Source organism: Bos taurus, chromosome 12 (genome assembly GCF_002263795.3).
Source record: "Bos taurus isolate L1 Dominette 01449 registration number 42190680 breed Hereford chromosome 12, ARS-UCD2.0, whole genome shotgun sequence".
In the NCBI taxonomy this organism is placed as follows: Eukaryota; Metazoa; Chordata; class Mammalia; order Artiodactyla; family Bovidae; genus Bos; species Bos taurus.
In genome coordinates this window covers 13494330-13511203 of record NC_037339.1, presented here as the reverse complement: position 1 = coordinate 13511203, position 16874 = coordinate 13494330, and the positions used below count along the sequence as shown (strand labels likewise).

At 46.1% G+C, this 16874-nt stretch overlaps 1 protein-coding gene across 15 annotated transcripts in view; it reads left to right on the top strand.

The window, feature by feature from the left end:
* Positions 1-16874, top strand: part of ENOX1 (ecto-NOX disulfide-thiol exchanger 1) — a 680015-nt gene that overhangs the window by 507799 nt on the left and 155342 nt on the right. For all 15 annotated transcript variants that reach the window (XM_059892207.1, XM_059892198.1, XM_059892204.1 and 12 more), the window contains one exon: positions 3211-3423. In XM_059892207.1, the coding sequence (XP_059748190.1) occupies positions 3211-3423 (213 nt within the window). The remainder of the gene's footprint in view (positions 1-3210; positions 3424-16874) is intronic.

The following is a 16874-nucleotide window of genomic DNA, read 5'->3' as shown; positions in this document are numbered from 1 at the left end:
GCTTAGCCTTAATTAATATAAATTCACTTCTTGCATGGCAACAAATATTGACTAGACTTAACCAATCACATGCTAACTAATGTTTTCATGGTTAATTTAAATGTAGTGCATCAGTCATCCATGAGCCTGCTACAGAAAGTTCAGAAATGATGAAACTGGAAGTTTTCAAAACTATATACTAAGCCATATGTACATATGTATATGATATATCTAATATATAATATGTATTTTATTTTATTCACATATATTAAGAATGGAATCTGCCTACTATTGCTTGTTATGATAGTTGCAAGTCTCTTGCCTACTTACTTTTTCATTGCTTTTTCGTTGTGTATTTTTAATTGCTTAATCTTAAAATTGCTCTCTCTCTGAAAACTATGTATTAACTATAATCTACTGGGGAACTTACACTTTAGGTCTAAGAGTGAAGAGCAATAAAAATTGGCTTTTAGATCATTTAAGCAAACATCTGTTTTTAAAATTTAAGTGTGTTATTCCTGACACTAAGGGTATTTATGATCTGTGTAACCACAAGCAAGAGAAGAAAAACCGTGCCCATTCATGGGTGAAAGGAAGATGGGGCCCCATTGTTTGTGCGTGCTCGCTCGCTCTCTCTCTCGTTCTCTCTCTCTCTTGCTCTCTCTCTCTCGTTTAGGATTTTTCTTTGTGTTACACAGAGATGAAAAAGTCACAGCAAAGGGGGAGAATGGTCCATGAAGTCAATAGTTCCCTTTTCTGTTGTTATCTTTTAAGAAGCCGGGGGGCAGGTAGAAAAGATTTCTTAAGGCATCAGGTAGATTTCTGCTGTCTTTTCAGAGGCCCATTCTCTTAACATACATAGGCAGGGAGAGAGGCAGAGAGTGGAAGGGAGGCAGAGTTTATTCTGACTGTAAGTGTTGCAGTGGGGCTCCCACAAGCATCATGCTAAATTATGGGCCTCTCCTCAGGCTGAACACGGTGTTAAGTTGTATGATGGACTCTGTACTCGCCTGCTCCGATCCATGAAATGAGATAAGAAACTCGTGCAGCTGGAGTTCACTGAGGGTTGAACTCAGACTGAAATCCCAGAGTTAACAGAACTGCGTGGGCCAGCCGTGACGCTGAACACGTGCACACACTCGCTCAGCGGCAGGTTGAAATTGGCAAGGAAACTTGAGCCCTTCCTGTGCAGGCTGCCCCGTGGGCCTTCCTCAGGCCAGTTATCTCCTCGGATCAAAGCGTGAGGGCCCCGGGGGCAGGTTTGCTCAGGAATAAAGCTTTGATCCCCAAGCCCAGACGGACACCACCTGGGCGGGAGAGGACTAGAGATGGTGGCCCATCAGCAGCGCGATTTCCAGCCTGGAGAGGGCAGAACCCACTCCACGGGCACGGGGCAGGCTAGCCTGCCTGCGTACAGTGCACGTACTTCTGGGGCAGGCAGCAGCCGCAGCCGTGAAGTCGTGCCCCGGTCTGGGAGGGGATGCCTGGGAGAAAAGGGATGAAGGGTTTTTCTGTAGCGCTCTGGAAAACTCATAAAGCACTCTGCAAATGCACGCTTCGTATGGGGTGTAAAATACTAACAGTGCCTGATTAGAAAATATCTGGGTAGTAAAATAAAATAAGATCCCTTTACTAAATATGAATCACCCTCTATCTGTTCATCTGGAATGTGTGTGCGTATATGTATGTATGTATGTGTGTGTGTGAATATGGATTTGTGTGTATGTATATATGACCAATATATAATATATAAACAATAACGCACACACATACACAGCGTATAAGGATGTCTCTGGTGTTCCTCTAATGGAAGGAACATACTAGCCGCTCTGTATTTGTCAAATAAATGATTAAGTATCTGAATCTTTTAGTCTTAATTTTCCTCCTGATATTTAGGACCCTGACTCCGTTTCCTTGGAAAATGCAGGATATTTTTGTTTTCTTTATTTTTACAATAATTCTTATTGGAGTATAATTAATTTATAATGTGTTCGCTTCTAGGATATTTTTCATAAATTATGTTTTTAGAGGCTAGAAAAATACAAAAATGAAAGACTTCTCAAGTTTAGAAAACAAGCCCAGCGCTTGCAGCAGTAGGATTGATTTATGTTGTAATAACTGACATACAACTTCCGGTTCCAATTAATCACCTCCAAACTTGCTTTTTTCCCATGTCTAAGCCGTACAACAGAGATCTGCTCCAGTAACTGTTTGCAAACAGGCAAGTCTATTTGCTTTCTTTTGAAATGAACTTTATCACTTACTTACAGGTGGAACCTCCTGGCCCCTACCCCAAGCCCCATACTCCTAAATCAAACACAAATGGATTTCTAGCAGCCTTCCCCAACACACACACTGACCCCCACGCCCCCCAGGAAGAGGTCCTCTTTTGTTGAAAGCATGGAAATGGTCTAGTTTTCACCATAATCAAATATGTTATAGTAAACCTAAAGTAAACCTAAAGTGAAATTGGTTTTGAACTGCAGCAGAACAAGAATTGACCTATTGCTACTACCAGCTTGGGAACAATATCTTACATCATGACTACTTTTAAAAGTAATTTCACCCGTCATCCACATCCTGCCCATAACTCAGTAGATTCTAAGTCAGAAAACTGATATTGCTGTATGCTGTTACCAATAAAAGAATAAGGAAATGAACTGGAGGCCAAACAGGTAACAGTTTTTTGAGCCAGTCTTGAGAAAGAGAAATCTGGGTTTGGTGGAGAATGCAGTTGTGTCATATTTCAAAGGATCCCCAGAACAGATCTTCTGAAACTGGGCTCACCAAGTTGGTAATCTGAGGGTAAGCCACTCTGTTTCTTGGGTGGCTTTGTAGTGCCGTGCAGTCAGATGAGGAAAGAGAAGCTAAGTGATGATGGAACCATTAGTTGCAGGAAAGCTCACAAGGTCAAGTTGTGGCCATTAGTGGCTCAGAGGGTGAAGAATCTGCCTGCAATGCGGGAGACCTGGCTTAGATCCCTGGGTTGGGAAGATCTCCTGGAGAAGGGAATGGCTACCCACTCCGGTATTCTGGCCTGGAGAATTCCATGGACAGAGGAGCCTGGCGGGCTACAGTCCATGGGGTCTCAAAGAGTCGGACACGATTCAGCAACTAACACACACTCACATATACACAGGATGGACTGTGCTGTGCCTTTGGAGAGGACCTGAAGTGAAAACCAAGACCTTGCCTTGACATGATTTGAACTTGGTGGTCTTCCATTTGCAGACGACAGCAAGTTTTCAGAGGCCATCACGGTGCTGCTGTCCTGGATCGAGCGAGGGGAGGTGAACCGGCGGTCCGCAAACCACTTCTACTCCATGGTGCAGTCAGCCAACAGCCACGTGCGCCGGCTGATGAACGAGAAGGCCACCCATGAGCAGGAGATGGAGGAGGCCAAGGAGAACTTCAAAAACGCCTTAACCGGCATCCTCACTCAATGTAAGTAAGACTTCTGGGGGCCATCTCTTTTTGTCGTGATGTTGCCTTTTCTTGTGTACTCATTTTTTTTTTTCCCATTTGGGGGTAAGTAGTCCCATAGTTTCCCATCTTACTCCATACCGAATGGCCAAACCTCATAACCAGTTTCATGTTCTGTGGCATCTTGGAGGAACACGGACCCCGCCCTGAGAGCTTACTTCTCAAGGTGAGCAACGTTTCTGTAGCTTTTCCGCAGAACACCCCGTCCGGGCCTCAGGGCGGGGTGGACAGATGCTCCCATGCCTGCTGGACCCTCCGCAGTCCACACCACCCCTCAGGGCAGCCACTGTCCCCCATAGGCTGGGTACACAGAGCCCACGTCCTCCCTGCACTGAGAGTAGAAGCAGCCCCAGAACACACTGTCCTCGTTATCCTTGGGCTCTGTTTAGGAGGAAGGTCAGACAGACTCCTCCTCAGGATCCTTTTCATGTGGGGTGAGCCTTGGCTGTGAACACGGGCAACTCAGGAGCAGAGATCTTTCAGTGCTATTATTTTTTTTTTTTTGGTCCTTTCTTCATTGAAAAAGCAAATTGCCTTCACCGCTTAATGCCGGTGATCGTTCCCATCTAGATCCTAAACTGATGAAATGGTGTAAACAGGGCTTTCTCATAGAACAATGGTTAGGGTAATTACCCAGGGCTCTATTCAAAAAAAGGACGGATTTTTTTTTTTATTTTTATGGGCGTGCTCTCTGTGTCTGTGGCCGCATGCATCACAGCTGCTGATGTGCCCTCACCTGGTAAAAGCCACTGAATGGCACTGTGACAATGCCACGCTCCATTCCACACCAGGTGCAAGGTCCCACACAGGACGGTGACACATGCAATTTACATACTCAGTCTGAGGATAAGTATTATTTTCAATGATACACTATGCCAAAATACCCATCACCTCTTTCATCAGTGTAAACTCCAGCAATAATGTGCCTGATAGGATGGAAAGAGAAAAGGGAAGGAAAAACCAGAAGCCTCGCTGTAAATGTGTTTTATTTGACTTTGTTGTCAAAAGACCATTTTTGCTGCAGTGTCAAATAACTCCCAAACATAAACTCTGATAAGTGACCAGATATCCAGCATGACACCAACCGAGGACACCTGTCTTTACAGGAACAATAGAACTGGTATATCTCATAGACGTCACCGTCAGACTGCCTTCCCTAGATTCCCTAGTGGTGAGCAATGACCTTTTACCCGGCTGTGTATGCCCAGCAGTTCTGAAGTTTGGGTTACTAGAGCTAGGATAAATACACTAACACCCAGACCACCTGTAAAGGAGAGAAACAGAGAATGGATTTAGTAGGTGGAGGAGGGGTAGGGTGGGTTGGTAGCAGAGACCGGGAAAGGCCACACCAATTCTAATAATACAACCTCTGCAAAGTTGAGGCAAGAAGCCAGCTGTCTGAACAATAGAATGATCACCGATTACCCTTTGCATACTAGCATCAGTTTTAAATAAATCCTCATTCCTATGCAGTTTATCGTCCCACTGGGCAGGGAAGATTCGATCCTTAACTCTCACAAGGAATATAGGAAGGCGTTAGAATAGGGGAGGGCTTTCGTTTTTTCTGGCAGTATCTTTTCCAAGAAGCCCCTGTTAAAAACAAGCACGCAATCATGTGGCTGAGCGAACAGGACATGTCCGACCTTACACAGGTAGAAGTGGGCTGAGGTGTGAAACCACTGAGAGACAGACAGACAGGTGTAGCACGTGGGGATACCAACACCAGCTTGTTACTCCTGATCAAGGCTGAACCGGATCACGGGACTGAGATCTGCAGCCATGGTGGGCTCCCCAATGCTGACCTGGGGGTTGAGCTTCCAGCCACAGGCAGTGCTGAGGACCACAGGCTTCTTCCTGCGGAGCCTGTATCTGTATGCGCCACATCACATGTGGAGAAGCTGATGGGAATGAGTACAGGTGACCCTCGAGTGACGTACATGTGATGAAAAATCCGAGTGTAGCTTTGCAGCTGGCCCTCCCTGTCTGGGGTTCCATATCCAAGCATGGATGATGCCATATTGTAGTACAGTATATGTGAGTGGACTCACACAGCTCAAACCCGTGTTAGTCAAGGGTTCACTGTATTCTGTCCAGGCAAGCGGATTTACTTTCTCCCTCCCTGCAAAGGAGAGAATGAAGGGCCAGAGCAAGGCCAGAGATTTTGGAGGAAGATCCCGTCTCATGGAAATCATAGAAATGGAGATTACTCTCATAGACACCGCTTAGGCACCTCACCTGTACAATATCAAAAGTTCAGTTCTTGCTTTTAATCTTCAAACCTGCCCCTCTAGGGTTTTTCTTTCCCATTTTACTAATTCTCAGACTCAGATCCTGTTGAGTACTTTTCACACCCACCATCTCCCACCACCAAAGCCCATCTAGGCTATCAGGAAATCCCATTGTTTCAGCATTCAAATTGGCCCACTTTTCTTCATTTTCACTATAGCCTTTCAAGTGCAGGCTGCCTGAACGATGATGGTGTCTGGGAGTAATAGAAACCCCCCACCAAACTTGATCTTAACAAATGGAGAGTTTTCGTTCTCCATACGGTGAAACCCAGAGTGTTGGCACTGGTTTGGTAGTTGAAGAGCGCCAGGCCTGAGGTTTCTGTGATGTTATTAGCTTTCTTAGATAGTTGTCTAAGAGGTCTGCTGTTTCTCCTGCCATCACTTCTTTTTTTACTAGCTGGAATCACAGAAGAAAAAGGAGAGGAGGAAAGAAAGAGGAAAGGGCTGTACCTTTAAAACAGAAAAGCAAAACTTGCCCAAAAGTCCCCAGCAGGCTTCTATTTATGTCTTGTGCAGAAGCATTACATGTGGCCATGCCAAGCTATTTATACAAGGAAAATGGGAAATAGACTCTTTTGACTGGACCCATTTCCCTCCAGAATAAATCTGGAGTTCAGGTAAGGAAGGAGGGGAGAATGGCTGCAGGCAGACATTTTGCAGTTTCTGCCATGTGTGATTCTTCCCTTTGCACCTTACTCCAGCTCAATCTATTTTTCACACATCATCTGACATAATTCAGAGCACATCTTCTCCACTGAAATCCCTTGAGTAGATTCCCATTGCACTTAAAATAACATTCATCTTCCCAAGCTCACTGTGCTTGCCTCTTCTGCTTCAGCTTTCGCTCGACTCATGACGCGTCATCTCCATTGGCCTTTTTCCTGCTGAGCCCATCAAAACTCCCTCCCATCTCTGAGCCTCTACACATCCATTCCCTCTGTCTGATGTTCTCGTCCTTGCAGTCTGCAATCTTGAATCCTTCTCATCCTTTCAGTCCTGGCTCTAAGACCATCCTATCAGAGAGGCCTTCCTGATCTCCCCTCTCCTAGCAGGCTCACCATTCATATTTCATCAGTCCCTCAGAGCACTTATCCAAATGGGTGCATACTAAGTCACTTCAGTCGTGTCTGACTCTTTGTGACCCTGTGGACTGTAGCCTACCGGGCTCCCCTGTCCATGGGATTCACCAGGCAAGAATACTGGAGTGGGTTGCCATGCCGTCCTCCAGGGGGATATTCCCGACCCAGAGATGAAACCTGCATCTCATGTCTCCTGTGTTGGCGGTTGGGTTCTTTACCCCTAGCACCACCTGGGAAGCCCATCTAAATGGGTATAATTTGATAAATTGTCTGGTTATGATTATTATAAGTGTCACAAAGGAAAATGTATGTGTCTCTTAGTCACCGATGTGTATCAGGCGCCTGGGATGTGGAAATATGCAAGAAATAAATATTCCATGGGTGAGGGAGTGAGTGAATGAATGAGTGCATTGCAAAGAAGACAGGAAGTAAGCCTGAAACAGTGAGCTAAGACGTTTCTAGGAACCTCCCAGAAGAGTTTTTCACCAGTGGTAGTCCTGTCTGTGGAGTTTTCACCTTGCATGTGTAATCAAACAGACCGAATAGAGAGCTCACCGTTTCTAGGAACCTCCCAGAAGAGTTTTTCACCAGTGGTAGTCCTGTCTGTGGAGTTTTCACCTTGCATGTGTAATCAAACAGACCGAATAGAGAGCTCACCGTTTCTAGGAACCTCCCAGAAGAGTTTTTCATCAGTGGTAGTCCTGTCTGTGGAGTTTTCACCTTGCAGTGCTAGTCCTGTCTGTGGAGTTTTCACCTTGCATGTGTAATCAAACAGACCGAATAGAGAGCTCACCAGCTATGCTTTTGTTGCAGATCGTTATATTTTACCAGACTTGGTTGCAGGCCAGAGGATATAAGGAGAGTTGAGGTAGCAAAATAAACACCAAAGTTCACACTGACATCTCCCACTTGTCACCGTCTGACAGCCTGTGCATTCCCCATCTCCCTGTTACTATTTAAGAGATTCCTCCATAACCCTGTATTTTGATCCTGGAAGTATTTCGGCAGCCAACAGAGACGGTGAAAAGCCCAGGTGAACTTGATGGCCCCCAGGGCTGTCCAAGGGCCACACGCCTCAGCCGGAAGCCCTGAGAGGCCTTCGAGTGAATCATCAATAGCCAGGACCCTTGAGGGTGACTTGAAAATATGCAGATCCTTTCAATGTGAGCCTCAGCTGGAGTTACACCTCTGAGATAGAACAGGCATTGCACAGCTCACTGAACAACCAGAATTTTCCGTTCATTTCTGTGTGCTGTTACAAAGATGACAATTCCCCAGATGCAAAAGGGATCCAGATTCTAACATGAAATTCGTCATGAAAATGTTAGTGGTAACCTGGCTAACGTGGTAGGTATGTGTACATTTCATCCGCCTTTGAATTTTGAAACAGATCTTGTTTCAGGTCTGGTGGAGTTAATGTTTCTCGGTCTCCACCACATTTTCTGCTTCCCCAGCTGGCTTCAGGCTGAGTTTGGTATCCATAGAGCTGCCTCTAAAGTAATAGCTGCTGAAGTCCACAGCAGTCTTCATACTTGTCAAATTTTCCAAAAGCAGAACCAGTCAAACCCCCCATTTGTCGGCTTTAATATTCCTGGCAGACACTGCGAGAGTCACATTTGGCTTTCTCCTTTAGAATTAGATTAAGATTGTAAAGCACTAAGATTCAGGAATGACATCTCAGCTTTGACTCTGCGAAGTGGCTGGAAATCTGCTGGTTACTTGGCAGTGTCTTCCTCCCACTTAAAAGATCCCCACAATTGTTCTAGCATCCCATGGGAGCCTTTCTATTAGAAAGCCAAGTCTCAGGGAGTTGTTCATAGGTAGTTTGGGAGCAGGTCTATTGTTGAACTAACTTGTTACAGTAAGTGGGGTTGGTCTGGCATTGAAGGCGGTGTCCATCTAACAACTTCCAGGAAAATTCAGGTATATTCCAAAGTCCAAGTGCAGTAAAAGTGTGAATGCCTATATAGATTTTGTTGAACAGGGAAAGGGAAATTGCATGAAATGTTAGTCCATTAAGCTGGGTTGAATGCATGTATCTCCTTGCTTTGCGGATCACATTTGTCCTTGTTTTCATATTTGAACAAATAGCATTTGCTCAAAGGGGAAACAAAATCAAGAGCCATGAATAATAATATAAAGTTGTGATTTATTTCAAGGTCTGCATCAGAGGCCAGCAGTTACCTTCTAGCTTTGTTGATATTCAGTTCCGCCAACATTTATTTAAGTTCTGACTTTCTTCCTGTCTCCAGCCTTCACCCCAGGGTGGGCTATGTAATTATAATCCAATGGGCATTGTTTCCATGTGGGCCCTGGTGTAGCATGTCAAAGGGCAGCAGCTAAACCCAACCAAGAGTTTGGGGAGTACAGCATCCACTCGTATTTTGGGATCATTTTCCACCTCTGACCATGAATGTGCAGTTTTCCAAGATGTTTAGGTGAGAGCCTCCTTTATCCTGCTGGGGCCCCTGGGTCTTTCCCTTTCTTTCAAGGCCAGCTGGATAGATTCTCATTTACTAGATATAAAGAAAGGGAAAAAGACAATTCAGTGCAGGTGAATCATCTCATCCTTATGCCATTTTATTCTCACATCATCCTTTTTTCATCTTTATGTCATCTCTTAACCTGCCCATTGAGCAGAAACTCCTCCTGGTTTCCCAAGTGAGAGACTTTCAGGTTTTGATCTTCTTCGCTTTTTAAACATTAATACCTCCAAGGAAACTCCCCATAGGCCTGCCTGAGTTCAGTTTTTCAGTTATGAGCAAAGCTTGTCATTTCAAAGCTCAGAGAGAAACTGTTTATAAAGTTGAGGAAGCATGTTCTACGGCTCTCAATTATTAATATGCATGCCAAGATGATCAATTGGGCATGCCTTGTTACAACACGCACACACGTCTGATGAAAATTTAAACACTCCGTGATCATGCCACTCTGGGACTTTCCCAGCACACTCCTTGGTGAGAGAGGAGACGGGGAAGGGAGGAAGGTGTGGAAAAGGCAAACAGGAAGCAGATGGTGATGGAGAAGGGCCTAGTGATGCTAAGAATATGTGCCATCACGGAGGGCTTCCCTGGTAACTCAGCGGTAAAAAAGCTGCCCGTCATGCAGGAGAACTCTGCTCCATGTTATGTGGCAGCCTGAGTGGGAGAGGAGTTTGGGGGAGAATGGATACATGTGTATATGTGGCTGAGTCCCCTCACCTTTCAGCTGAAACTGGCACAGCATTGCTAATTGGCTCTGTGCACGTGCTCAGTTGCTCAGTTGTGTCTGACTCTTGGCGGCCCCTTGGACCGTAGCCCCCCAGGCTCCTCTGTCCGTGGGGTTTTCTAGGCAAGAATACTGGAGTGGGCTGCCATGCCCTCCTCCAGGGGATCTTCCCAACCCAGAAGTCGAACCCAGGTTTCCCACATGGCAGGTGGAATCTTTACCATATGAGCCACCAGGGAAGCCCAAGAATACTGGAGTGGGTAGCCTATCCCTTCTCTAGGGGATCTTTCCGACTCAGTAATCAAACCGGGGTCTCCTGCATTGCAGGTGGATTCTTTACTAACTGAGCTATCTGGGTAGCCCCTAACTGGCTCTACTCTAATACAAAGTAAAGTTTTTTTAAAAAAAGAGTACATGCCATAAATATTAACGAGCAGAACAGAAAAGTAGAAATTGTTGAGTGTCAGACCTGGAGGGGACTTCAGACACTTGTGGGCCCAAACCTTCTCATTTTAGAGAAGAGAAAACTGAGGTTCTGAGAGCAGACCTCTTGGGCCCCCACCATTTAGCAGTCTGTGGGTAGCTTAGAAACCAAGACTCAGCTTCTCAGACAGTTCACTTTCTTTGTGTGATGTGTGTTCGTGAAAGCTGAAAATGATCAGAGGAGGATGTTATAAATATGAATTTATAGTTTGCAGGTGGGGGTAAAGAAGTGTGCTGGCATCACACCGAATAGAAATGCTACAACATGGTTAGAAAAGGAAGTCTTTGCCTCTAGCACAACCCTCTCTCTCACCTCCACGCTTGGACCTCCTCCCTGTCTCTTGTCCAATAAGAACCAAAGCTCCTATCGCACCTCCTCGGTGAACTTTTCCTGTCTTTTCTACACATAACCACCACCCTCTCTCCTCCCTTCTGTGGCGCTTGTTAATACTGTCCGCTTGAGCATTTGATGATTTTCTAAGCATCAGGTTTTGGGGGTTTGGCTTGTTCCTCTAGCACGATTTTCGGCTAACCAAAGACAGAGTCCATCTGCTGTTCTCTCTTCTCACCTCGCTGTACCACTTTCAGACGTGATACTTGTAAGCACCTCAGTACAAGTGTTGGTTGTTGATCAGATATGGTAGACGAAACTGAAGATTGGAAATTGCAATGGAACCTGTTAACCTAAAACTCATTCTCAGTGTTGGATTTTGAGGTAAGCCATGATCTCATCTGACTTTGCTCTAATATACCCTTCCCCTTAAAAGTGAAATACACAGAGTGTACCGTAGTTGAGAATTTTGTAGAAGTAGTATTGTAGCACTGTTATTAACATTGTTTTAACCTGCCGATTGGAAAGGTTAGAACCATCATGCAAATTTGCTTTGTACCTTTATGATAGGGAATGGCATCAACCTCGTCTTAGATCTCAAAAACAGTGGAAAGACTTTCAACCAGGCACCAGGAGATCCTGATTTGAGTCCCAGCTTGATCATAAGTTAGGCAGGTCACTTTAGGCAAGATCCTGAAGCTCCTTGAGTCTTGTTTCATCATCTCTATGGGGAAAGTGTTCGACCAGACGATCCCGTAGGATTGTATCTTCCCACTCTGGAAGTACCCCCTGTCCTTATCCTATCAGCCGGCTTCCCAGGTGACTCAGTGCTAAAGAATCCTCCTGCCAGTGCAGTGGACGGGGGAGGAGGGGTTCGATCCCTGGGCCAGGAAGATCGCCTGGAGTAGGAAATGGCAACCCACTCCAGTATTCCTGCCTGGGAATCCCTGTGGACAGCGGGGGCTGGCGGTCTACAGTCCACGGCGTCACAAAGTCGGGCACAACTGACCACACACGCGTATTGTATTGTATCAACAGCTTCAGCCCCTGAACATCCCTGAATGTCTGCACACGGCCAGCACCTGCCAGGACCCAGCCAGGATGTCAGTGGCTCCTGAGCTGATCACAGAACAGAGGATCGGCGGGTGCCCCCCACCCATGCCTGTCCCCACTCTGCCCCACTGCGGGTTACAGCTCCAGGTGGCACTGTGAGCTTTAAGCCACGTTTGCCCCCTGAGATCATGTGTGACTACTGATCGGCCAAAATTCATATCAGAGAGGCTGCACCTTGCATCTCCTCTGGCACGTCCTCATCTGTTTTCTTGACTGAAATCGTAAAAGCCTCTGGTGTCTGAATGAATGATGACACCCATCCACGATATTTACAGGGTCCCTATTAAGTGCCAGGTAGCGCGCAGAGGGCTGGAGTGAAATGTGAGGGGTGTCTGATCTCCCTCTAAACCCCAACCCCCCCCTTTCAGGCAGATTGGCATCCTTGTTCACATTTCTCCCGCCTAAAAGGCTTTCTCTGAAATCATTTCCTCCTTAGGAACTTCTGAGCCAAACTTTTCAGTTTATTATTAGTATTTTTTTAAATTTCCACCAAGGGAAATTTGGCTCCCATGTCCCTGCTGTCGGGAAAAAAAGAGTTTTATGAAGTGTTAAAATGTTTTCCCATGTCTGTGGTCGTCATCGCTGTTGTACATCCTTGGGAAGGAAGTTCCCCATGACTGCCTTAGCCACTCGCCAGGTTTTCTGCTTTTCCTCTAAATTACACAGATGGCTATATTTTCTAGTGTTGTCAGTGCTGCAAATGAAAGTTTCATTAAAAAAAAAAAAACCTCTTGGCTCTAGGGGAAAAAATATCCAGAGACAATATCTTTTGTAATAACTTCCCAGTCAATGATGAGCACAGTTTTCTGTTCCATAGGACAGCAAAGCAGATAGCAGAAGTTTCTAGAAATTTGGCAGAACTGAGTTGAGCCTTTTTGGTATCGCCTCCGTCTGTCTGTCTGTCCTTCTATGCATGCTCGGTCATGTCCAACTTTGTGACCCCCATGTAGCCCGCCAGGCTCCTCTGTCCACAGGATTCTCCAGGCAGGAATAGCGGAGTGGGTTGCCATTTTCCTTCTCCAGGGGTTCTTCCTTGACCCAGGGATAGAACCCAGGTCTCCTGTGTCTCCTGCATTGGCAGGTGGATTCTTCACTGCACCACCCGAGGAGGCATACCTGTACCTATATATATGGTTGGTTAAGTAATACACTATGATATTGGCCTTTCTTTTAAAATGTAAGGATAGCAAAAGATGAGAGAGAAGTTACGTGTCACACTCTGGAACAATGAAGAATTTTAGAGGGCTATATTTTAAGAATTAACATACAAATGTTGCGTGAAACACAGAACTTCAGGAAATATTAGATCTAACTCTCGGGCGCTAAGGGATGAAAGCCTTTCCCCTGTTGATCCGAGCCCAGTTTCAGGGTCTGGGAAAGAAACCACTTCCCAGGGCAAGGGGGAGGGGAAGAGGAGGAGAAACGGGGGCAGGGGGCTCCTGTGAGGAAACAGCCTCTGAGCTACTTTGGAAAGAATCACACGTTTAAAAGAAATATCTTTTACCAAAGACCCTTTAAAGCCACAGGTCCTTCACATTAGATCTGAGGGAAAGTGAGGGGCCAGGAAAGTTCCTTGAAGGCCGACGCGTCCGTAACTCTCTGTGCAACTGAGAAGGGAGTACAGGTTAGTATGTGTGCTCAAAGAAAGGACACCGTCCCGTGCAGTTGGTGAGAGCGCAGCCACAGACAGCGGGAGAGCTCTGTTGGAGGAGCCAGGAGGCTCAGGTGGGCCTGCCCCGCTCAAGCAGGTCGGCATGTGAGCTGAGAAGCCATTTGTCCCTTCACAAGAAGTTTGTGGGTGTCTATGTGGTGGGACGACAGGGATAGGAAGGATGCACGGGGCTGACTGGTCCACCTCTCTTGACCAAGGGATTCAAACCGGGGTAGGTTTCTGCAGGCTGCGTGGCTGCTGAGAGGTGGAGCCCCAGCCTCAGCCACGCAGCCTCGCTGCCCCTCCCCGCCCTCCCAGGGTACCCCGAAGCCCTCCACCACTCCTAGACCCCTAAAAGCTCTCACCCAGCCCTGGCTTGAGCTTTCCCGGCCGAGGCATTTGTTCAACAACAGTGACAAACAGAAGCAGGACAGATTTTCTTAACAGATGAAAGCACGTGCTGAGGATGCACCGCAAGAGGGATCAGTTGCAGTCTGGCAGACAGGCAAGCAGGGGCCCACTTTCCAGACTCTCAGACTTCCTTGGTGTCTTTCAGATTGGAGAGGGCTCAATGCAGTTTCTTGTCCCATCATCGTTGTTCGGTCGCTCAGTCATGTCTGACTCTTTGCCACCCCATGGACCACAGCACACCAGGCCTCCCTGTCTGTCACCAACTTCTGGAGTTTGCTCAAACTCACGTCCATTGAGTTGGTGGTGCCATCCAGCCATGTCATCCTCTGTCGTCCCCTTCTCCTCCTGCCTTCAATCTTTCCCAGCATCAGAGGCTTTTCTGATGACTTAGAAAGAACTAATGACTTAGTTCTTCACAACAGGTCGCTGAAGTATTGGAGCTTCAGCTTCAGCATCCATACATGACTACTGGAAAAACCATAGCTTGGACTGGATAGATCTTTGTGGGCAAAGTAATGTATCTGCTTTTTAATATGCTGTCTAGGTTTGTGAGAGCTTTTCTTCCAAGGAGCAGGCATCTTTTAATTTCATGGCTGAAGTCACCGTCCACAGTGATTTTGGAGCCCAAGAAAATAAAGTCTGTCACTATTTCCATTGTTTCTCCATCTATTTGCCATGAAATGATGGGACCGAATGCCATGATCTTTGTTGTTTGAATGTTGATTTTCAAGCCAGCTTTGTCACTCTCCTCCTTCACTTTCATCAGAAGGCTCTTTAGTTCTTCACTTTCTGCCACAAGGGTGGTGTCATCTGCATATCTGAGGTTATTGATGTTTCTCCCAGAAATCTTGATTCCAAACTTGTGCTTCATCCAGCCCAGCATTTCTCATGATGTACTTGCATAGAAGTTAAATAAGCAGGGTGCCAGTATACAGCCTTGACGTACTCCTTTCCCAATTTGGAACCAGTCTGTCGTTCCATGTCCGCTTCTAACTGTTGTTTCTTGACCTGAGTACAGGTTTCCTATCAGGCAGGTCAGGTGGTCTGATATTCCCATCCCTTTAAGAATCTTCCGTATTATGTTGTGATCCACACGGTTAAAGGCTTTAGCATAGTAAATGAAGCAGAAGTAGATGTTTTCCTGGGATTCTCTTGCTTTTTCTGTGATCCAGTGGATGTTGGCAATTTGATCTCTGGTTCCTCTGCCTTTTCTAAATCCAGCTTGAACATCTGGATGTTTTCGGTTCACATACTATTGAAGCCTGGCTTGGAGAATTTTGAGCATTACTTTGCTAGCGTGTGAGATGAGTGCAGTTGTGCGGTAGTTTGAGCATTCTTTGGCATTGACTTTCTTTGAGATTGGAATGAAAACTGACCTTTTCCCGTCCTGTGGCCACTGCTGAGTTTTCAAAATTTGCTGGCACATTGAGTGCACCACTTTCACAGCATCATCTTTTAGGATTGGAAATAGCTGGAATGCAGATCAGCTGAAATTCCATGACCTCCAGTAGCTTTGTTCTCGTAGTGATGCTTCCTAAAGGCCTGTTTGACGTTGGACTCCAGGATGTCTGGCTCTGCTGCTGCTGCTACTGCTAAGTTGCTTCAGTCGTGTCCAACTCTGTGCGACCCCATAGACGGCAGCCCACCAGGCTCCCCCGTCCCCAGGATTCTCCAGGCAAGAACACTGGAGTGGGTTGCCATTTCCTTCTCCAATGCAGGAAAGTGAAAAGTGAAAGTGAAGTCGCTCAGTCGTGTCCGACTCTTAGCGGCCCCGTGGACTGCAGCCCACCAGGCTCCTCTGTCCATGGGATTTTCCAGGCAAGAGTACTGGAGTGGGGTGCCATTGCCTTCTCCCATGTCTGGCTCTAGGTGAGTGATCACACTATCGTGGTTATCTGGGTCATGAAGCTCTTTTTTGTACAGTTCTTCTGTGTATTCTTGCCGCCTCTTCTTAATATCTTCTGTTTCTATTAGGTTCATATGTTTCTGTCCTTTATTGTGCATAAACACAAATATTTGGCTTCTTTGTGTTAGAAAATTCTACTTACTTAAAGCTTTTCTCCAGCTGTTGTTAAAGCCGTTCCCGCCTCCTTTGACGTTTTGTGCCACCTCCGTTCCAGCAGTTTTCATACTGGGGTTCCTTGGGGCTGTAGCAGCATCTTTGGCGTTTTTTGTCTTCAGTGCCTTGTAAAAGGTCTGGCACTCCCCAGTGTTCATAAGACTTGGGCTTATAGTAGAGATCCACATACAAATGGTTATAAATGCATGATGTGAAGTTGCCCAGATGCTGTTTCCATTTCCAACTTTACCACTTGTCAAGTATGTGACTGGTAACGACACCTCTCTGTGAATCTCAGTTTCTTTGTCAGTGAAACAGGCATAACGATAACTCTTGCCTCAGAGAGTTATGGTTGTTCATCGCTCAGTCATATCCAACTCTTTGCAACCCAATGGACTGCAGCACACCAGGCTTTTCTGTACTTCACTGTCTCCCAGAGTCTGCTCAGACTCAGGTCCATTGAGTCAATGATGCCATCCAACCACCTCATCCTCTGTTGCCCCCTTCTCTTCCTGCCCTCAGTCTTTACCAGCATCAGAGTCTTTGCCAGTGAGTCGGCTCCTCACATCAGGTGGCCAAAGTTTTGGAGCTTCAGCTTCAGCATCAGTCCTTCCAGTGGATATTCAGGCTTGATTTCCTTTAGGATTGACTGGTTTGGTCTCCTTGCAGTCCAAGGGACTCTCAAGAGTCTTCTCCAACACCACAGTTTGAAAGCATCAATTCTTTTGTGCTCAGCCTTCTCTATGGTCCAACTCTCACATCCATACATGACTACTAGAAAAACCATAGT